This window comes from Cherax quadricarinatus, chromosome 50 (assembly GCF_038502225.1).
Source record: "Cherax quadricarinatus isolate ZL_2023a chromosome 50, ASM3850222v1, whole genome shotgun sequence".
Lineage (NCBI taxonomy): Eukaryota > Metazoa > Arthropoda > Malacostraca > Decapoda > Parastacidae > Cherax > Cherax quadricarinatus.
Window position 1 is genome coordinate 22,796,751 of NC_091341.1, and position 23,839 is coordinate 22,820,589.

Below are 23,839 nucleotides of genomic sequence, written 5' to 3' on the forward strand. Positions count from 1 at the left end.
ATGATACAACGATGTGTCACCAGTTCTCGACTCTATTTCATGAATATATTGGCAAATAAAGAGAAAGAAAAAAGGATATACAGTATCGCATGTCGTCCAGAGTGGTCATGACAGTCACAGGAAAAGGGATAGTGAGCCAGACGATCCACCTTCACCATGCAAGAGCCGAGCAAATACTGACTCTGCAGCCAGTAAGTTGTCCTACTTTCCCATCCTGACTCCGTAAGTGACGGTAGACGAAATTTTATCATTAAAGACACTATCTCGTATGCCATACATTTGACTGGTAGGATTCCAACACCGTGAAAGTTTATGAAGAGCATTGTGGTGAACATGAGGGACTCCTGTGTTTTAGTTAAACGTTGAGTAGTACAAATAAAACGAGAGAAAAGTGAGGAAGGAGAAGCCAGTTTAGGAACCTGATACTCTACGGCGAGACACGCCCATGTTGGCAGCTGTCTCTTCCCTTCCCCCCACCCCCCCACACAAGCACCAACCTCCCACACACGAAAACTAACCCCCACACACGCGAACGCTAAACCCCACACACGCGAACGCTAAACCCCACACACGCGAACGCTAAACCCCCAAACGCGAACACTAACCCCCTACATACGAACACCATCCCCCTACATACGAACACCATCCCCCTACATACGAACACCATCCCCCTACATACGAAGACCATCCCCCACATACAAACACCAACCCCCCATGCAAACCACCCCTCCACACAAACACTTCCCATACACACCAACCCCCCCATACACACACCAACCTCCCTACACACACACTCCAACCTCCCTACACACACACCAACCTCCCTACACACACACACCAACCTCTCTCTACACACACACACACACACACACACACACACACACACACACACACACACACACACACACACACACACACACACACACACACACACACACCTCCCTACACACCTCCCTACACACACCAACCTCCCTACACACACACCAACCTCCCTACACACACACACACACACTAACCCCCCACACATGTGAAAGATCTGGGAATGATAATGTCAGAGGATCTCACCTTCAAAGACCACAACAGTGTATCTACTTCATCTGCTAGCAAAATGATAGGATGGATATTGAGTACCTTCAAAACTAGGGACGCAAAGCCCATGATGATTCTCTTCAAATCGCTTGTTCCCTATAGGCTGGAACACTGCTGTACACTAACTGCCTCCTTCAAGGCAGGCGACATTGCTGACCTGGAGAATGTACAGATAACTTTCCCGGCACGCACAAGTACGATTAAAGCACCTAAATTACTGGGAACAGTTGAAGTCCCTTGATTTGTACTCCCTGGAACAGAGGCGAGAAAGATACGTGATAATATACACTTGGACAATCCTAGAGGGATTAGTACCATTTGCACACGAAAATCACTCCGTACGAAAGGAAAAGACTCGGCAGGAGATGCAACATTCCCTCAATGAGAAGCAGGGGGGTTCACGAGTACATTAAGAGACAACCCAAGTGTCAGGGGCCCAAGACTGTTCAACTGCCTCCCAGCATAAAGGGGATTACAAATAGACCCCTGTCTGTCTTCAAGAAGGCGCTGGACAGGCACCTAAAGTCAGTACCTGATCAGCCGGGCTGTGGTTCGTTCGTCGGTTTACGTGCGGCCAGCAGTAATAGTCTGATTGATCAGACCTTCATCCACCACGAGGCTGGTCTCAGACCAGACCGCGGGGGTGTTGACCCCCGAAACCCTCTACAGGTAAACTCCAGGTAAGTTTAACACATACCCCCCCCCCCACACACACACACACACCAACCCACGACACATGCACACCAACCCTCCCCCCCCCCCACAGACACACACACACACACCAACCCTTCACACGCATGCACAACAACCCGTCACACGCATACACAACAGCCCTCTCACACAGACCATCCCCCTCCACAAACACCATCCCACCAACCCCCTTTCCCCTTCACACGGGACCAAGAGAAGACTTGAACCTACAACCACAAATAGGAGATTACGTACCCATTGCGGGCGCCCCACTCGCTCACGCGCGCACACTGAACCAACCCTGCCCCACACGCAATTTTTTTTGTTTGTTTTATTAAAATCGGTTGAAAAAAAAGGGTCAACAGAAAGCAGAAGGCAAAACTAAATGGCAAATTTTATTTCAAATTAAGGTACAAACATTACACAGTAATTTGAAAGCCAATATTATGTACAGCAATTACGCGGGTACTGTCCTGGGGAGTGTGGAGGGCTGGTACTGTCCTGGGAAGTGAGGAGGGCGGGTACTGTCCTGGGGAGTGTGGAGGGCAAGTACTGTCCTGGGAAGTGAGGAGGGCGGGTACTGTCCTGGGGAGTGTGGAGGGCAAGTACTGTCCTGGGAAGTGTGGAGGGCGGGTACTGTCCTGGGAAGTGTGGAGGGCTGGGACTGTCCTGGGGAATGTGGAGGGCAGGTACTGTCCTGGGAAGTGTGGATGGCAGATACTGTCCTGGGAAGTGTGGAGGGCGGATACTGTCCTGGGCAGTGTGGAGGGCGGGTACTGTCCTGGGGAGTGTGGAGGGCTGGTACTGTCCTGGGGAGTGTGGAGGGCGGGTACTGTCCTGGGAAGTGAGGAGGGCGGGTACTGTCCTGGAGGTGTGGAGGGCAAGTACTGTCCTGGGAAGTGTGGAGGGCGGGTACTGTCCTGGGAAGTGTGGAGGGCTGGTACTGCCCTGGCGAGTGTGGAGGGCGGGTACTGTCCTGGGAAGTGTGGATGGCGGATACTGTCCTGGGAAGTGTGGAGGGCGGATACTGTCCTGGGGAGTGTGGAGGGCGGGTACTGTCCTGGGGAGTGTGGAGGGCGGGTACTGTCCTGGGGAGTGTGGAGGGCGGGTACTGTCCTGGGAAGTGTGGAGGGCGGGTACTGTCCTGGGAAGTGTGGATGGCAGATACTGTCCTGGGAAGTGTGGAGGGCGGATACTGTCCTGGGGAGTGTGGAGGGGGGGTACTGTCCTGGGGAGTGTGGAGGGCAAGTACTGTCCTGGGAAGTGCGGAGGGCGGGTACTGTCCTGGGGAGTGTGGAGGGCTGGTACTGTCCTGGGGAGTGTGGAGGGCGGGTACTGTCCTGGGAAGTGTGGATGGCAGATACTGTCCTGGGGAGTGTGGAGGGCGGATACTGTCCTGGGGAGTGTGGAGGGCGGGTACTGTCCTGGGGAGTGTGGAGGGCGGGTACCGTCCTGGGAAGTGTGGAGGGCTGGTACCGTCCTGGGAAGTGTGGAGGGCGGGTACTGTCCTGGGAAGTGTGGAGGGCGGGTACTGTCCTGGAAAGTGTGGAGGGCGGGTACTGTCCTGGGAAGTGTGGAGGGCGGGTACTGTCCTGGGAAGTGTGGAGGGCGGGTACTGTCCTGGGAAGTGTGGAGGGCGGGTACTGTCCTGGGAAGTGTGGAGGGCGGGTACTGTCCTGGGAAGTGTGGAGGGCGGGTACTGTCCTGGGAAGTGTGGAGGGCGGGTACTCCTCCTGGGAAGTGTGGAGGGCGGATACTGTCCTGGGGAGTGGAGGGCGGATACTGTCCTGGGGAGTGTGGAGGGCGGGTACTGTCCTGGGAAGTGTGGAGGGCTGGTACTGTCCTGGGAAGTGTGGAGGGCGGGTACTGTCCTGGGAAGTGTGGAGGGCGGGTACTGTCCTGGGAAGTGTCGACTGCGGGTACTGTCCTGGGAAGTGTGGAGGGCGGGTACTGTCCTGGGAAGTGTGGAGGGCGGGTACTGTCCTGGGGAGTGTGGAGGGCTGGTACTGTCCTGGGGAGTGTGGAGGGCTGGTACTATCCTGGGAAGTGTGGAGGGCTGGTACTGTCCTGGGAAGTGTGGAGGGCAGGTACTGTCCTGGGAAGTGTGGAGGGCTGGTACTGTCCTGGGAAGTGTGGAGGGCTGGTACTGTCCTGGGAAGTGTGGAGGGCTGTTACTGTCCTGGGAAGTGTGGAGGGCTGTTACTGTCCTGGGAAGTGTGGAGGGCGGGTACTGTCCTGGGAAGTGTGGAGGGCGGGTACTGTCCTGGGAAGTGTGGAGGGCGGGTACTGTCCTGGGAAGTGTGGAGGGCGGGTACTGTCCTGGGAAGTGTGGAGGGCGGGTACTGTCCTGGGAAGTGTGGAGGGCGGATACTGTCCTGGGGAGTGTGGAGGGCAGGTACTGTCCTGGGGAGTGTGGAGGGCTGATACTGTCCTGGGAAGTGAGGAGGGCTGGTACTGTCCTGGGAAGTGTGGAGGGCTGGTACTGTCCTGGGAAGTGTGGAGGGCAGGTACTGTCCTGGGAAGTGTGGAGGGCGGGTACTGTCCTGGGAAGTGAGGAGGGCGGATACTGTCCTGGGGAGTGTGGAGGGCGGGTACTGTCCTGGAAAGTGCGGAGGGCGGGTACCGTCCTGGGAAGTGCGGAGGGCGGGTACCGTCCTGGGAAGTGTGGAGGGCTGGTACTGTCCTGGGAAGTGTGGAGGGGGGGTACTGTCCTGGGAAGTGAGGAGGGCGGGTACTGTCCTGGGAAGTGTGGAGGGCGGGTACTGTCCTGGGAAGTGTGGAGGGCGGGTACTGTCCTGGGAAGTGTGGAGGGCGGGTACTGTCCTGGGAAGTGTGGAGGGCGGGTACTGTCCTGGGAAGTGTGGAGGGCGGGTACTGTCCTGGGAAGTGTGGAGGGCGGGTACTGTCCTGGGAAGTGTGGAGGGCGGGTACTGTCCTGGGAAGTGTGGAGGGCTGGTACTGTCCTGGGAAGTGTGAAGGGCTGGTACTGTCCTGGGAAGTGTGGAGGGCAGGTACTGTCCTGGGAAGTGTGGAGGGCGGGTACTGTCCTGGGAAGTGTAGAGGGCGGGTACTGTCCTGGGAAGTGTGGAGGGCTGATACTGTCCTGGGAAGTGAGGAGGGCTGGTACTGTCCTGGAAAGTGTGAAGGGCTGGTACTGTCCTGGGAAGTGTGGAGGACAGGTACTGTCCTGGGAAGTGTGGAGGGCGGGTACTGTCCTGGGAAGTGTGGAGGGCTGTTACTGTCCTGGTAAGTGAGGAGGGCGGGTACTGTCCTGGGGAGTGTGGAGGGTGGGTACTGTCCTGGGAAGTGTGGAGGGCGGGTACTCTCCTGGGAAGTTTAGAGGGCTGGTACTGTCCTGGGAAGTGTGGAGGGCTGTTACTGTCCTGGTAAGTGAGGAGGGCGGGTACCGTCCCGGGGAGTGCGGACGGCAGGTACCGTCCCGGGGAGTGCGGAGGGCGGGTACCGTCCCGGGGAGTGCGGAGGGCGGGTACCATCCCGGGGAGTGCGGAGGGCGGGTACCGTCCCGGGGAGTGCGGAGGGCGGGTACCGTCCCGGGGAGTGCGGAGGGCGGGTACCGTCCCGGGGAGTGCGGAGGGCGGGTACCGTCCGGGGGAGTGCGGAGGGCGGGTACCGTCCCGGGGAGTGCGGAGGGCGGGTACCGTCCCGGGGAGTGAGGAGGGCGGGTACCGTCCCGGGGAGTGAGGAGGGCGGGTACCGTCCCGGGGAGTGTGGAGGGCGGGTACCGTCCCGGGAAGTGTGGAGGGCGGGTACTCTCCTGGGAAGTTTAGAGGGCTGTTACTGTCCCGGTAAGTGAGGAGGGCGGGTACCGTCCCGGGGAGTGCGGAGGGCGGGTACCGTCCCGGGGAGTGCGGAGGGCGGGTACCGTCCCGGGGAGTGCGGAGGGCGGGTACCGTCCCGGGGAGTGCGGAGGGCGGGTACCGTCCCGGGGAGTGCGGAGGGCGGGTACCGTCCCGGGGAGTGCGGAGGGCGGGTACCGTCCCGGGGAGTGCGGAGGGCGGGTACCGTCCCGGGGAAGTGCGGAGGGCGGGTACCGTCCCGGGAAGTGCGGAGGGCGGTTACCGTCCCGGTAAGTGCGGAGGGCGGGGACCGGCCCGGGGAGTGCGGAGGGCGGGTACCGTCCCGGGGAGTGCGGAGGGCGGGTACCGTCCCGGGGAGTGCGGAGGGCGGGTACCGTCCCGGGGAGTGCGGAGGGCGGGTACCGTCCCGGGGAGTGCGGAGGGCGGGTACCGTCCCGGGGAGTGCGGAGGGCGGGTACCGTCCCGGGGAGTGCGGAGGGCGGGTACCGTCCCGGGGAGTGCGGAGGGCGGGTACCGTCCCGGGGAGGGCGGGTACCGTCCCGGGGAGGGCGGGTACCGTCCCGGGGAGGGCGGGTACCGTCCCGCGGAGGGCGGGTACCGTCCCGCGGAGGGCGGGTACCGTCCCGCGGAGGGCGGGTACCGTCCTGGGGAGTGCGGAGGGCGGGTACCGTCCTGGGGACGGTATTGGGTATACATACGAAGGGAGAAAGTCATTTGGTATAACAGGTTTCAAGAAAGAAATTGATGTCTACTTTTCCCTATTCACTGAAGTGTGAAAGTGTGGGGCATTAAACTTGTATGAGGCATTAAGCCTGTATGTGGGCTTTAAATTTGTATGTAGGTATTAATTGTTGCTGTCTGCAGAGCATGATAGAGCTGGATCTCTTAATGGGTCTTAATCTTAAAGATGTTATGCAAGATAGACCTAATGGAGAAGTTGTATTTTAACTGCAGGTAAACACTAAACCTGTATGGGTCATATAGTGCCTGGGAAATAGTAGGCCATCAAGTTCAATGTAAAGAGAGAAAGGCCAAATCTAGTTGCTCGAATCAAGAGCTCCTCAGTAGCATCAAGGCCACCACCTCCTTTGAAGGGTAATGAAGGTGAAGTGAATATGGAAGTAGGGCAGCCAGGTTTCAGGTATGATATTCACATAAAACCAGGCATGTGGGGTTTTTGGGCCAAGAAAGAGGTGTGGAAATTTAACAACTATAGAAAAATAATCACATCAGTCAAATAATGAATGAGGTGGTTACACTGTATATATGTTTATTAGTTAATGTGCCAGTGATGAGTATAGGTGGTTGTCTTAGTCACTGGCTGGGTGCATGTTTACTCCTTGCAATGTAAGACTGTTGGTCCTCTGTTTGGAATGTAAGGTGTAGGTCTATTTGAAATTTAAGGGTATTGGTCTACTATTTGGAATGTAAGGGTGCAGAACTACTTACTGTTTAGAGTATCAGGTGTAAATCTGTTTATAGTGCTAGGATACAAGCCTACTGTTTATAATGCAAGGATATAAATTATTGTTTATAATGCAAGGATATAAATCTACTGTTTATAATGTGAGGATATAAGCATCCTATTTATAATATCAGAGAGAGTGCAAAAAGAGAGCAGATGACAGAGTGGGAGAGGCACTGTCAAGAAACTTCAATGAAAATAAGAAAAAATTTTGGAGTGAGTTAAACAAGTTAAGAAAACCTAGGGAATGAATGGATCTGTCAGTTAAAAACAGAGTAGGGGAATTAGTAGATTGGGAGATGGAGGTATTGGGTAGATGGTGAGAATATTTTGAGGAACTTTTAAATGTCGACGAAGAAAGGGATGCAGTAATTTCATGTACTGGCCAGGGAGATATACCATCTTTTAGGTGTGAAGAAGAGCAGAATGTGAGTGTTGGGGAGGTGTGCGAGGCATTATGGAGAATGAAAAGGGGTAAAGCAGCTGGAACTGATGGGATCATGACAGAAATGTTAAAAGCAGGGGGGATATAGTGTTGGAGTGGTTGGTATTTTTGTTTAATAAATATATGAAAGAGGGGAAGGTACCTAGGGACTGGTGGAGAGCATGTATAGTCCCTTTATATAAAGGGAAGGTGGACAAAAGAGATTGTAAAAATTATAGAGGAATAAATTTACTGAGTATACCAGGAAAAGTGTATGGCAGGGTTATTATTGAAAGAATTAGAGGTAAGACAGAATGTAGGATTGCAGATGAGCAAGGAGGTTTTAGAGTGGGTAGGGGATGTGTAGATCAAGTGTTTACATTGAAGCATATATGTGACCAGTATTTAGATAAAGGTAGGGAAGTTTTTATTGCATTTATGGATTTAGAAAAGGCATATGATAGAGTGGATAGGGGAGCAATGTGACAGATGTTGCAAGTATATGAAATAGGTGGTAAATTACTAAATGCTGTAAAGAGTTTTTATGAGGATAGTGAGGCTCAGGTTAGGGTGTGTAGAAGAGAGGGAGACTACTTCCTGGTAAAAGTAGGTCTTAGACAGGGATGTGTAATGTCACCATGGTTGTTTAATGTACAGTGGTCCCTCGATTATCGTAGTTCTCGAGAATCGTAAATTTCGGAAATCATAGGGATATTTTCATATAAACATGGGCTCGCTAATCGTAGATTGACTCGCAAATAGTAGTTCGTCTGGGACAGGTACACACAGCCCCGAGCCACCTCACACTCCTTTCCCAGCCATTGTTTATCAGTGAGTGAGGATGATCCCACGAGTTCATACGATATATTTCATAATATTCCATTCGTTTTAGTGTTTGCAACTGCTAAATAAGTCACCATGGCTCCAAGGAAAGCTTCTAGTGCCAGCCCTTTGGTAAAGAATGTGAGAAACACATATAATTTAAGAAAAAGTTTGTAGAAAAATATGAAGGTGGTGGTGGTAGAGTGGAAGCAGTTGTGATAGTGGTTGAGGTGGTAGAGATGGTTGTAGCAGTTGTAATAGTAGTTGTAATACTGGTTCTTATGTTATTGAGGCTAGGACTTTGGGTAGTTTCAAATTTAGGTTGGATAAATATACGAGAGAGAGGAGTTGGATTTGAGTGGGACTTGCAAATGAGTGGATAGTTATCAAAGCTTATTTCTTGGGTAGCATTGAAAATTGGGTTGGGCAAATGTTTTGTTAGTGGGATGGATTGTTAAGGACCTGCCTAGTATGGGCCAACTGGCCTGCTGCAGTGATCCTTCGTTCTTATGTTCTTAAGGTTGTAGCATTGTAATAGTGTTAGAAGGTGGTAGTGATGGTGGTAGAGGGTGTCTTCTTCAGTGATTCAGCAATTTATCAAAGCTTATTGCTTGGGTATAGTAGTTATGCTGTTAGTGGGTTGGATTTGTGAAGGACCGGCCTAGTATGGGCCAACAGACCTGTTGCACTGCTCCTCCTTTCTTATGTTCTAAAAGCTATGGCTGGATAAATACGTACATGAGTGAGAGGGGTTGGATTTGAGTCGGACTTGCACCTGAGCTTATTGCTTGGGTAGCATTTGTTGTTAGTGGGTTGGATTTGTGAAGGACCTGCCTAGTATGGGCCAGCAGGGGTGTTGCAGTGTTCCTACTTTCTTAAGTTCTTATGTTCTTATTTAACATCACACTTACCAGTAGGGTGATCGAGGTTAGGACCTTGGGTAGCTTTAAGAAGAGATTGGACAAATATATGAGTGGGAGGAAAAAAGCCCTGATATGCAAGTCCCACTCAAATCCAACCCTTCTCACTCATGCATTTATCCAACCTCTCCTCCTTATGGAGGGGGATTCCCCTTTCAAACAATAACCTCTCTTCCCTCTCTCCTCCTCCCTGTCTTCTATTCTTTAACAACAGCCTTCAATAAAGATAACTGTCATGTTGAATGTTCATTCTTTTGCGCATGTAAATCTATCTTTAAGGTAAAAAAAAATTGTTGTTGATACTTCTGGGTGTCAGGAACGGATTAATTGTATTTACATTATTTCTTATGGGGAAAATTGATTCGAAAATCGTAGATTTTGATAATAGTAGCACCTCCAGGAAGGGATTAATTACGAAAACGAGGGACCACTGTATTTATAGATTGGGTTGTAAAAGAAGTAAATGCTAGGGTGTTCGGGAGAGGTGTGGGATTAAACAATGGGGAATCAAATACAAAATGGGAATTGACACATTTACTTTTTGCTGATGATACTGTGCTTATGGGAGATTCTAAAGAAAAACTGCAAAGGTTAGTGGACGAGTTTGGGAATGTGTGTAAAGGTAGAAAGTTGAAAGTGAACATAGAAAAGAGTAAGGTGATGAGGGTATCAAATGATTTAGATAAAGAAAAATTGGATATCAAACTGGGGAGGAGGAGTATGGAAGAAGTGAATGTTTTCAGATATTTGGGAGTTGACATGTCAGTGGATGGATTTATGAAGGATGAGGTTAATCATAGAATTGATGAAGGAGAAAAGGCGAGTGGTGCATTGAGGTATATGTGGAGACAAAAATTGTTATCTATGGAGGCAACGAAGGGAATGTATGAAAGTATAGTAGTACCAACACACTTGTATGGGTTTGAAGCTTGGGTTGTAAATGCTGCAGCGAGGAGGTGGTTGGAGGCAGTGGAGATGTCCTGTCTAAGGGCAGTGTGTAGTGTAAATATTATGCAGAAAATTTGGAGTGTGGAAATTAGGAGAAGGTGTGGAGTTAATAAAAGTGTTAGTAAGAGGGCTGAAGAGGGGTTGTTGAGGTGGTTTGGTCATTTAGAGAGATGGATCAAAGTAGAATGACATAGAAGCGTATAAATCTGTAGGGGAAGGAAGGCGGGGTAGTGGTCGTCCTCGAAAAGGTTGGAGGGAGGGGGTAAAGGAGGTTTTGTGGAGAGGGGCTTGGACTTCCAGCAAGCATGTGTGAGCATGTTAGATAGGAGTGAATGGAGACGAATGGTATTTGAGACCTGACGAAATGTTGGAGTGTGAGCAGGGTAATATTTAGTAAAGGGATTCAGGGAAACCGGTTTTTTTATATAGCCGGACTTGAGTCTTGGAAATGGGAAGTACAATGCCTGCGCTTTAAAGGAGGGGTTTGGGATATTGGCAGTTTGGAGGAATATGTTGTGTATCTTTATATGTACAGTGGACCCCCGGTTAACGATTTTAATCCGTGCAAGAGGGGTAATTGTTATGCGAAATAATCGTTATGTGAATGAATTTTCCCCATAAGAAATAATGGAAATAAAATTAATCCGTGCAAGACACCCAAAAGTATGAAAAAAAAATTTTTACCACATGAAATATACATTTTCCCACACACAAAGAGAAGGATACATGCACAATAGTAGAGTAGTACATGCACAGTATATATTGTGCATGTACTAGTCTACTAAATGAATAAATGACACTTACCTTTATTGAAGATGCAGCAATGACTGATGAGACACTGTGTCCTGGGAGTGCCTTTTCCTCCTGAGTACTGTAGGTCCTGTTTGGCATTTTCTTCCAGAACAGGCCTTATCACACTGTGTATGCCACTACGATTCTTAAATCTCTCAAACCAACCTTTGCTGGCTTTAAATTCACCAATATGAGCACTAGTTCCAGGCATTTTTCCCTGTTCACCTGGGTGTTAGTCGACTTGTGTGGGTTGCATCCTGGGAGACAAGATTAAGGACCCCAATGGAAATAAGTTAGACAGTCTTCGATGACACTGACTTTTTTGGGTTATCCTGGGTGGCAAATCCTCTGGGGTTAATTGTTTCTTGGTATTCTCAATAAGCCACACCAACAACGGTGCTACAGCAGCAGCAGCAGCTGACAGTGCAGCAGCAGCAGCAGCAGCTGACAGTGCAGCAGCAGCAGCAGCTGTACCACCAATAGTAGCGATGGTTGATTGGGGTTTATTATACAACCTGGCCAGCTCGGAGACATGCACTCCACTTTCATACTTATCAATGATCTTTTTCTTCATCTCTATTGTAATTCTCACCCTTATCTCTCTCTCCAGGTATTGCTGTAGGGTTGGCACTAGAAGCTTTCTTGGGGCCCATGGTCACTTATTTTCCAGAAAAAGCACCGAAAACACTGTAATAATACGAAATATTCCGATTGTATGCTTGGATGTTACCGCGGAGGCTGGCTGGTAAACAATGCCACCGGCGGAACATGTGAGCGTGGCTCAGGCCGCACATTGGACGCGTCTCGGACGAAAATCGGTAAGCGGGTTTTTAAGCGGTATGTGAGGCAAAATTTTTGCAATTAAAGTAAGCGGTATGCGAAATAATCGCTATGTGATGCCATCGTTATGCGGGGGTCCACTGTATATGCTTCGAAACTGTTGTATTCTGAGCACCTCTGCAGCAACAGTGATTATGTGTGAGTGAGGTGAAAGTGTTGAATGATGATGAAAGTATTTTCTTTTTGGGTCACCCTGCCTCGGTGGGAGACGGCCGACTTGTTAAAAAAAGAAAAAATATACTCTTCATAATGTAAGGGTATAAGCCAACTGTTTGGAATGCAAATTATTTGATATTTCCAGGTGTGCAGACTTCATTAACTATAAATCATAAATAAACACCATAACTAATTTAAATTTTGTATAACTATCACTACTACAGCTACCACCACTGCTGTTATGCATGTCACTGCTAGTCTAAGAACACAGTCCTTCCCCCCATCCTTTGACTTAAATATAAGGGAATTCCCCCCCCCCCCCCCATTTGTCTAAATATGCTCCCACTCCTGGCATATGACATAGAACAATTTATGGACAGTGGATTTTATGTTTTCTTACTTTGTGTTGTGATTAGGATTTATGTAATGTGTGAGTGAATTGGTCATAACAGTAGCAAGTCGGTATTGATACCGTAAATTTGATGTTTGTAACATGTTTAAACCTTAAACTGTCCAAACGTAGATCTACGTTTTTTCAACATTTGAAAGTATGTAAAAAAATGTAGATCTTCTTTTTGTTTTTTTACATTTGAAAACGTGTAAAAAAACTTTCATCTATTTTTTTTTTTGTTATATTTGAAAATATGTAAAAAATGTAGATCTACTTTTGGAGCACTATGCATGTGAACATAGATCTGTTTGGACTGTTTAAGGGTTAAAGCTCTAAATAACTGAAAGATTCTAGTGCTTTGTAAATCAGTTAGAACATCCATTACCACTACCACTGCAACTATCACCATAGCCATGTTAACCACAACCCACCACCATTACCACCACCACCACCACCACTGCAATTACCACCATAGCCATTTTATCCACAGGGTAGCTGCTAATGAAAGTACTGTATTCATTAGCACAGCCAGGATTTCAATCAGGGAGGATAGGGGGCTTAAGCTAGGATTTCAGACTAGGGTTATAAACCAAGATTTCAATCTTGGGAGGGTGTGGACTTCAAAGTCATGAGGTGCTGAAGAAATCCAAGAAATCATCTTTTAAAAACATGATTTTCAGTACATGAAATTTCTTAAACTATCATTTTTTGTGGTCACTGGTCAGTGTATTAGTGAAAATTAGCCATTTGAAAAATGGCTAATTTTCAACCCCTCAACCTGTGACTGTACGACTAGAGGCACTTCATCACACATGACCTCCAGGTCACAGTCATGCAGTGAGAAATGCAGCAGAGTACACATAGACAAAAGGCTACCATTACAATATTACAATTGTAACAATTCAGGTTTATAACTTTTTTGTGAATAGAATACTAGTGTAATTATAATCACAAAATGCTAGACCTATATGGGTCATTCAGCATTGTACTACATCAAACTTAACTACCAGCATGACTTAGTACCAGCTGCAGCAAGAGGGCTCAGCATGATAGGACCTATGAAGATAGATGGCTCACACAAGTCTACTAATACTATATTCCCTTAAAGGGGAATAATTTCTGATTCAAGGAATTGTAGTTACCCTCCCCTTGGATCAACTCTGATTACCTTCGATTCCTCAATTGCTACTTAACCCCTATAAGTTTAGTGCTTCCCCATGAATATAATAATAAGGTATTGTAAACTGTCAATATCCTACTAGATAATACAAGAGAACATTCAATGGATGAAGTGGCTTAAACACAATTACATTTAGTTTCCATACATTGGCATCCTGCATGATGAAGTACGAGAGGAAATCATCCTGCATAATGGAGTACAGTATAACAGAAAAAATCATTGCTAAATTTCACAGATACTAGGGGTTATTAGTTCAGAAATCCTTATACCCTCTTTAGCAAGGATGGGGGTGAGGTGGGCTGGCAGTCTCTGGACTGCCAGATCATTGATTTGAATACCGTTCACTTCTTATTGTAGATTTTTGACAAAAGGCATCAAAAGCAGTAAAGATGAAGAGCAAGGTCACACATGGAAGGCTGTATCGGTTACACACAAGAAGGAAATAAATGCTTGGAAATATGAAAGGGTGCACAGAGCTGTTAGTTGCTCAGAGCTGTATGTCAAATGAGTGGTTAGTCCTAGGTGTAAAAGCTAATCCCACAATTGTTGCCAGTGGGCTTAACAGTGATTGTAGGACTTGAGGTTAATATAGTAGGCTAGTAGTGGGATAAAAGTTATATGGTAAACAGAATCTGCATTATAGGTGTATGCATAAGAGGGCATTGAAGGAGCAGTTGAAAATAGGTCAGCATACTCTAATGAACAGGGAAGTTTATCAGTGTTATGTCAAGTTGACTTGCAATATATTCAGAATGGCAGCATCCTTCCATATGACATTGGCATGAAGATGGACAAAAACACAATTTCAGTTTGGTTAGGAAAAACAACATATGGCCAGAAGCATAATGCAGTTTAATGCACATCATGGTTGTGTTAAGTTTATGTCAATTAAAAATGTAATCTGGGTAAGTACTGATCCTTTTCTTTCTTGAATAATTTCTGTATTAGAGTAGAAAATATTATGCATTTTTTTCAAAGCCAATGATAATAACTGGTCTGGTTTGGTTCTTTTTCTCAATATGCAACTGCAGTTACATAGTGTTATTTCAGTGGGGCCCATTTTATTTGACAGTTTGTGGTAAATACTCTGGAACTTCATTTAGTATCTCATATTTTCAACTTCAGTTTGATTTTTGTCATCGTCCATAATTTATTACATTTTGTCTCGCATATAATTTGCCTTTTTACAAGTTTAAAAGCAGTTTTTTAATTAAGATCATGGAAAGTGCTAAACTCATAGGGGTCATTCAGTGCTGCACAGCCAAGGTGAGAGAAATTGTTGAGGGAGAGTGGTGAAGGTGATGAGGGAAGATGGGAGAGGCAGAGCATTTGATGTTTTAGAGAAAGGTTATCATAAGAAAAAGGGGTGGACAAAGGAAGCATGTCAGAGCACTGAAGGTACAGTATACAAAATGAAGATAGCACTCTGTGATGAGCAGAGTAATTGGTCCAGTATGAGCAAAAAGAGCACTTTCATTGTAAATACATCAGGATTCTGGTCAGTAGATTATAATAGAGCATAGCCAGACGGAGGACTGACTGTTTAATAAGCCTAATTTCCTCGAGGTATAAACAATGGGAAAACTGAAAGATCAACAGTGGTTTAGTGTGGTGCCTTTTTTCTTTTCTGATACATGAAATTACCTACCACTAAGTTAAAATGGTACTAATAGGTATTTTTTCGTCCCATTCTTACTCAAGTGGCCATTTATTTGACCATCCTCATAGTCTGTCGAAATCATCATTCAATTTTGTGCAAGGTAGGGTGAATGAAAGGTGGGTAACTTATATCTGAGTTTAATGTTTCTTTGTTTGGTTAGTAGATCTGTTCTTTGTTTTCTTTTTTCCTACTGTATGTCTAAGTATAGTAACTTGTTTTTTATTCTCTTATTTTGAGAGGTGTTTTTTTAGTTTATCTTTTTTTCTTCATCTATCTTAAGCCTGACAAAGATATCAATCTGGTCTGAGGCTCTTCTTCCTTCACCTTTCCCTCAATATTAGACACACTCAAGGGTTCTATGTGTATTTCCTTACTGTCTCTTGTATTTATTTCTCCAATGTCTTCAGTAGGGTCATGTTTTGTTTTACCTTTTCAATGGCTTGTCTGGAATTTTTAGCTTCAGTTAAGATGCATTATATTGTTTACTTAATTTCAGTGCTGTCTTTACATGCATCTCCAAATGTCCTTTCGTTCATTATCTATGGTCGTACCTATGGTGCGCTATGTTAACCATGTGTGTGTGAACATGCAGGCTTTAGTTTGTTAATGAAACTACTGCTAAAATTCTATTAAGAAATTGCTGGAAGAAATTAAGCTCCATTGGTCTAAATACTACAACCATACTCAAACTTCTACTGGAATCTTAAATATTTTGTAATATAATGGAACCATATAAACAAACTGGCTAACCCAGTAACAGGCACAAAAAGTATGATAGATTGAAGACTCACATTAAACTGGTTGCTTATAAATACCTTAAACCTCTGGAGGGGATACAATTGAATTGTTACCACACTCACTAACTGCTTCTGTATATACAAGAGGGAACACCAAGGAATCTTAAATTTAGCACTGTGATTTGTCAGGCAGTTTTCCTATGACTGTTTCCATGCAAAATTTTAATTATGGTATTCAATTGTCTTAATTTGTAGTAAAGACCTTTGTACTCTTAATAGTTATATTTGCCAGTGTTTTTATATTGCTATTGACATATATTACATTTTTCCATTTAAGATATAATTATACCAAAATGCAGATGTCAGCATCATTTCTCTACAATGGATAACTTCTATGAACTATAATAGCCTATGTCTAGTTTCAGAATATTTTCATATTAATAATTGTTTAATCATAATCTTAGAGCAAAATGCTGTTTAAAGAATAGATCATTGTCTAGAAAATAATTTATTTGAGACTGAACAGTACAATAAAAAAAAAATCTCCGAGGTGAACACCTTGGGCCAAGTACGGACACTTGACTGATTGTCCTCATAATGTACATATTTACATTGTCATATACAAAAAATATCTATAACCTTTGGCACTAAGAGAGAGTCCTTTGACCTATAAATTAATTTTAACCAATCCTATCAAATAATATGCAATATTTATTTTTATCAGAGCCATCAATATAAGGAAGGAATGCCTTGATTGAGTATTAAAAATTTTTATATTATCAAAACACACAATTTATAGAACCGAGCCCCTTAATACAATATAAATCTAAGTACTACTAGTTTACACAGAAGGAATGAAAACTGGCAAACATACCTAGTAGTAATATATCTTGCATTATAAGACAGGATATTTACTGTACATATACAAATTAACAGGATTGTCTTGTACATTGATTCAAGTTCTGTTACAAACTTTTAGATAAATTGTGCATCACAGCAATTGCTCATATACATGAAGAGACTAAATTCTTTTAGCATACAAAAATGCAGACTATAATTTTGATGACAGGAGAATTTGTTCATAGTTCAAAATAAATAAATAAATATACATATATATATATACACTATATATAATATATATATATATATATATATATATATATATAATATATATATATATATCTATATATATATATATATATAGATATATTTATATATATTTAATTTATTTATTTATTTATTTATTTATTTTATGATGAATGTTATTGAACTAGATTGGAATTTATGTAGGTGGAGTCAGAGGTTTATGGCAGAGTAGTGACCAGTGAGAAGAGAGCATAAACTTCCATGGTAACCACCCAGTGTTACCAAAACTGTAAGTCATAAAAGTCAAAAAATTTGAAGAGATTAATGGAAAAAAAGTGTTAATGTAATATGAAAAATCTGACAGGCTAATAAATTCAATTTAATTTCTCAGTTATATATAGTTAAACACACCATTTCACGTAAAAAAATTTCCATTGACAAAAAGATTCATGGAGTTCTTTATTCTTTCTGGCTAGCCATTTGTATAAATTAAAAGCATTATTGAGGCAAATACCAGTCCTTGTGGAACCCAACAAAAACATTGCCCTCTTATCTCTTCACATTTTCCTCTCAAGCAGAAAATTACTCTTCCATTATTACAATGGAGGAGTATTACTCAAATTCTTTGTTTTGTAATTTCCTGATTGGTCTTTCATGGGAACTCTATTAAAATTTTTCTAAAATCTAGAGAACTAAACCCATCCATTTCTTCCTTGAAAAAATATCTTACTGTCATTATTGCTTAATAGATCTGAAATACTGTTTAATAATTTGCTGACATAAAACTGATTTTATTTGCTGGTTAGAAAGTTTTTGCTATTCTCAATGTGAAGGTTCTGATGATATAATCAGTGTGAAAGTTCTGATAATACTAACACGTTTTTTCACTGGAGCTCAAGGCAGGGAGAGCAGCCTGAGTTAAAATGTAGTGAAACCATACTGTATAAGGTAGGGAAATAACAAGTTTGTTTATAACATATTGTATTGGAAAAGGCGTATGACAGGGTGGATAGGGGGGCAATGTGGCAGATGTTGCAAGTGTATGGTGTAGGAGGTAGGTTACTGAAAGCAGTGAAGAGTTTTTACGAGGATAGTGAGGCTCAAGTTAGAGTATGTAGGAAAGAGGGAAATTATTTCCCAGTAAAAGTAGGCCTTAGACAAGGATGTGTGATGTCACCGTGGTTGTTTAATATATTTATAGATGGGGTTGTAAGAGAAGTAAATGCGAGAGGCGTGGAGTTAAAAGATAAAGAATCACACGCAAAGTGGGAGTTGTCACAGCTGCTCTTTGCTGATGACACTGTGCTCTTGGGAGATTCTGAAGAGAAGTTGCAGAGATTGGTGGATGAATTTGGTAGGGTGTGCAAAAGAAGAAAATTAAAGGTGAATACAGGAAAGAGTAAGGTTATGAGGATAACAAAAAGATTAGGTGATGAAAGATTGAATATCAGATTGGAGGGAGAGAGTATGGAGGAGGTGAATGTATTCAGATATTTGGGAGTGGACGTGTCAGTGGATGGGTCTATGAAAGATGAGGTGAATCATAGAATTGATGAGGGGAAAAGAGTGAGTGGTGCACTTAGGAGTCTGTGGAGACAAAGAACTTTGTCCTTGGAGGCAAAGAGGGGAATGTATGAGAGTATAGTTTTACCAACGCTCTTATATGGGTGTGAAGCATGGGTGATGAATGTTGCAGCGAGGAGAAGGCTGGAGGCAGTGGAGATGTCATGTCTGAGGGCAATGTGTGGTGTGAATATAATGCAGAGAATTCGTAGTTTGGAAGTTAGGAGGAGGTGCGGGATTACCAAAACTGTTGTCCAGAGGGCTGAGGAAGGGTTGTTGAGGTGGTTCGGACATGTAGAGAGAATGGAGCGAAACAGAATGACTTCAAGAGTGTATCAGTCTGTAGTGGAAGGAAGGCGGGGTAGGGGTTGGCCTAGGAAAGGTTGGAGAGAGGGGGTAAAGGAGGTTTTGTGTGCGAGGGGCTTGGACTTCCAACAGGCATGAGTGAGCGTGTTTGATAGGAGTGAATGGAGACAAATGATTTTTAATACTTGACGTGCTGTTGGAGTGTGAGCAAAGTAACATTTATGAAGGGGTTCAGGGAAACCGGCAGGCCGGACTTGAGTCCTGGAGATGGGAAGTACAGTGCCTGCACTCTGAAGGAGGGGTGTTAATGTTGCAGTTTAAAAACTGTAGTGTAAAGCACCCTTCTGGCAAGACAGTGATGGAGTGAATGATGGTGAAAGTTTTTCTTTTTCGGGCCACCCTGCCTTGGTGGGAATCGGCCAGTGTGATAATAAAAATAAAATATTGTATGACAGACTTAACCTACAATGGGTAGTTGTAGTACGGTGTCTGCACCTATAGAAACACAATGGAAACTTTTAGAGTTGTGCAAAGATATGAATCTCTGAATGAAAATATATTTACTCACAAGGAATGACTATGAGCTGTTGGTTCCATTGGAAAAATGGGAGAAGAAACATCTTGAGGAGATGAAAAGTGTAGCAACCATTAATGAAACTCTTAAACACAGATAAGATAAATTAAAAACTGTACAGAGTGTAGCTTTATTACTGTAACTTGGAATGTGTAATTACAAATTAGAAATTACTGTACTCAGTTATACTCAAGCTAGATCATGTCAGATAATAGCAAGCTAAAATGCAGATACAGGAACTAGATCTCATTTTCCACAAACTGGGTTATTTAAATACTGTACACCTATGTAAATTATGTACACCTATATACACACAGGCATGCTGACACAAAAATACTAAAATAAGAAATTATTAGTGAAAGCAGACAAAGCCAACAATTTGTGCTGTTGTTAGAGAGTTTATTTAAATAAAAATTGACTGGATGGATTATAAGGTGTGAGCTGAAATTATGCACAGCTAAATTTGTAAATCTGATGGGATCTTTTATGCCTTAGATGCGCACTGAATAAAGAAGATACTATGTCATCCCTTCTGGATATTAGCTTCCCAGAAGAAAAGGAAAGATATTTTCATTATAAGTTAATGTACTGTACCTCAGAAAAAGTAATGTGATGCTAAAGATATTGTATGCAGTACAATTTTAATTACTGTAAAATTAGGTGAAAAATACCAACAAGCATGACTGAACTACAAAAAAGAGGAATGTGATAGTGAATATATACCATGGGTTTAGCACTGCAGTGCTAAGACTCCCATGAGCTCACCATTGCACTGTTAAAAAACATTACAGAAGGAAGAACACAAGCATAGATTCACTCCTCTAAACTATAAGTACATTATTATGAGCAGGTGCAGTATGAAGGGAAGACAAGACAGCCAGGGGTCCCTAAAGACAGTACTCAATGTAAGTCAACAAAAATACTCCCGATGCTCTAAGAAAGTGATGCAAGTTTTTTGTGTTCTAAAACTAAAGGGTGCAGTGATGTTAATGGCATCTTATTTGATATTACTTTCATAAATAATGAATGAAAGAAAAACATTACCCTCTTTATTACACTGTCTGCAATACCTTTATTGCACTACCTACCATACTTTTATTCTTATCTTTGTAACATTCAGATGTAAAGATAATGAGAACAAAAATTTGAGACCCACTATTTACAAATACTGTAGAAGAATAAAATTGCAGTCTGCATATTGTATGTAATCTAGTTAAAAACAAAAAAAAAAAAAAAGGATTTTAATCATAAATCTAAATCACAGTGTCTATATTAATGCTGTTTCACTTTTGTATTATACATATTTGTGTTTTTAATAATTAAATTGAAATTATCTTTTGTGTGTGCTTCCATTACTTAATGCTGATTCTTTTTGAATTAAACATCTCTTAAGCTTTTTATTGTTTCTGAAGATAAAAATCAGAGATAAAAACATAATAATGCTGTTTTTTTTTAATACTGGTCAATATTATTTTTGACAGTACACTACTGTACAGTGAACCACGGTACTTTTTCAAGATTTTTTGTTTAATTCTTAAAATCTGCAGAAAAAATCCTTAATGAATAATTAAATAGTAATGCATTTTCTAGCAATGGCTAGAAAATGGTATTCTTGTAAAAAAAAAAAATACAATTTGAATAGAAAAATTAGAAAGATTCATTTTACTGCTGCTTAATATAAAGAGTACTTTGAAAATGTCTCAGCCACAATTGTTTTACCAGTATTTAGTATAATTTATCCTAATATTTTGTACAGCTAATACTTAGATGTGTTTCTGAAACAGCATTAATATTAATTTACCAAACATTCGTATATTACAGTAAGACTATGTATATACATTAGTGTTCAGGACTCAGTCTGAATATCTTTTCAATGAAGTTCAAAACACCATTTTAGTTAATACATATGTATCACTGAGGGTGTTATTAAATTAATGACAGCATTCAATTAATAAAAAAAAGTTCATGCATACAACACAGTTAATATGGAAATATTCAAACTCTTAACAGAGTTATTTAAATAAACTTGACCTTATAAAATATACAAAATTCAACCTTAACCCACTCCAGCCCATACCAGGCACTCCTATTGCTAGGAATGCCCATTAGAATAACTGTGGTCCTTACCCTGGGCTAGATTGATGCGAGCAGAACAAGCGATGGAATGTCCGGCACAGGTGATGGTACACGTGTACTCTCCTGCATCTGTTACACGGCAGCTACCCACATGTAGTCTCAGTGTTCCATCACGATGTTGTTCCATTTCAAAGCGTGGATCAGTCAATTGCCCATGAGGCCCTACCCATGTCACTGTAGTTGATTCTGCCCAAAATCCAGCACCAGTGATTACACATACCATTTCAGCTGGCTCCCCTGGACAAACTGTCACATTTCTTAGAGGAGACATAATCCTAACAGGAGACTCCGGTGAGGCAGGTATACATCCACTAGGAGGTTTATCAGGATGTTGTACATAGTGACCATCACTTTCAGAATGATAAGGATTAATTAATGAAACGGTCATCTGCCTGCTGGGAAAAGAGGGACGAGATGTAGAGGGAATCTCATGTACAGTTTCCTCTCTTCTTAGCAAGTGATGATCTCTTTTAGAGAAAGAAGGTTTACGGAACTTGATCCAAGGTTTCTTGCCGTGAGATTCATAGTATAAGCCTGTATGTGTGGGTGAGGCAGGAGGAGTTGTAGGCAGATCAGGATAAGCTGATGGAAGCACAACATTTGCAGGTACCCAGCCCTCAGCAGCTGGGCTACAACTACTTGCTGCACGATGAACGAGATATCCACGTAAGACATTGGATGAAATTACCTGGAAGATGAAAACAATATTAACATCATGAGCAATACAGTACTTATGTTTTGCAATCAAAATTCTGTTTACAAGCCTCATTGAGCACTATTATGGAAATGAAAAGAATGAAGTTAAGGCTTAGTCCAAGCCCTGAATTGACCTTTAAACTGCCAAATATGTTGACAAGTGTGCATATATACTGCTATACACGTAGATCAATGTTTAAATTGTAGCTCCCTCATAATGGCTGCTATTAGGAATGTTAGGTCTACATGGGATAAAGTAGGCTTGCATCGTTGGTGTGCATACCAACAAAAAAAAATCCTCCACCACACTGGGCATTGTGGAAACTGTGCTGTTAGGGTACCATACCAACATGTCTTGCCTTTGACATCCCCTCATTACTGGTCATTTAGTATTTACCCAGGCTGATTCGAGTACTAAAGATAGTGGTGAGGGCTTGGAGTTGTATGAATATGAACATACAGAGTGCTGTGTCAGGCAAGTATCATGAAACTAGTATACAGTGCTAACAAGTTGATGAATAAGACACGTGTGCACCACTTAGGTATCTTGATTGGCAAAATGTTTCACTTGCATAGCAAACTTCATCAGAATCCAGTGAAGTACTGAATGGTAGGAAACTTCAGTCAGATTATTATAGTATTCACAAATAAATGCCAAACCAGTATGTTTCATTCATTCTGTTAGGTTTATGATTTCATTCATTTGATTAGAATTATAAAAATCTAATAGCAGTAGTATTAAACAATTCAGCAGTGATAAAATCAAAGCCCTCACTTAATTACACTTCCAACCTCTATACCCTAAATTATAAACACCAATGTAAGAACTTCAGATTTTCTGAATGCTGCATATGGAGAGTGGAACCTCAATAGCGTATCTTTAGGCAGATTTATTGGTTAGGGTCTCTGGATATTAGGTTGATGGCTATTTGCTAATGACCAAGTAGATTCATTTTTGTACCTACAGAAAAAAAGCACACTATCCAGTTCTGTATAACTGAATATCTTAATTATATTATTATTTTTATCTTCATTATATTACTAATAGGTACAATACTCTATATACATGTATTAATTATACAAGGGTGTCAAGCTTAAGATCCTTAATTTTCTTCAGTTTTCCCATTTGTATATTAATAAAACTTGTTAGAGGCAGTTTAAGATTTTTGAGTTACTCCTCATAGAAAAATATGCATTGGCTTACTTGGATAACTTCCCCTCTGCTTACAGATATTTCATCCTCTCTGACTGCTGTGAAATTTGCCAGCACCTTGACAAGTGTGCCAGCTGGCAGTGACACACTCCAGTCACCCTGTAGTAGGAACCAGAACTTAGTAAACAATAGAATACATAGCATAATATAATATTTAGTTGTATCATATATTCAAAATTTCTATATGCATTTATTTTACACCTTAATTTTCATACACAATATTTAATAACCATAAAATAATCATTTGAGGGTACACATATCATGCAAAAATCTGAATATATACTTGAACAAATATTGACAAATGTGGTAAAGTATACCATGCAAGTACTGACT

The 23,839-nt window shown here is 43.0% G+C and overlaps 1 protein-coding gene and 1 long non-coding RNA gene across 14 annotated transcripts in view; one reads left to right on the top strand and one right to left on the bottom strand.

Annotated features, from left to right (window-relative positions):
* LOC138854147 (uncharacterized) overlaps nt 1-23,839 on the top strand; it is a 133,122-nt gene that overhangs the window by 13,193 nt on the left and 96,090 nt on the right. The gene's annotated exons all lie outside the window — the stretch shown is intronic.
* trio (trio Rho guanine nucleotide exchange factor) overlaps nt 17,144-23,839 on the bottom strand; it is an 810,995-nt gene continuing 804,299 nt past the window's right edge. For all 13 annotated transcript variants that reach the window (XM_070095516.1, XM_070095520.1, XM_070095522.1 and 10 more), the window contains 2 exons: nt 23,498-23,605; nt 17,144-22,285 (listed from right to left, as the gene is read on the bottom strand). In XM_070095516.1, coding sequence (XP_069951617.1) covers nt 21,554-22,285; nt 23,498-23,605 — 840 coding nt within the window. In that variant the 3' untranslated portion in view covers nt 17,144-21,553. The remainder of the gene's footprint in view (nt 22,286-23,497; nt 23,606-23,839) is intronic.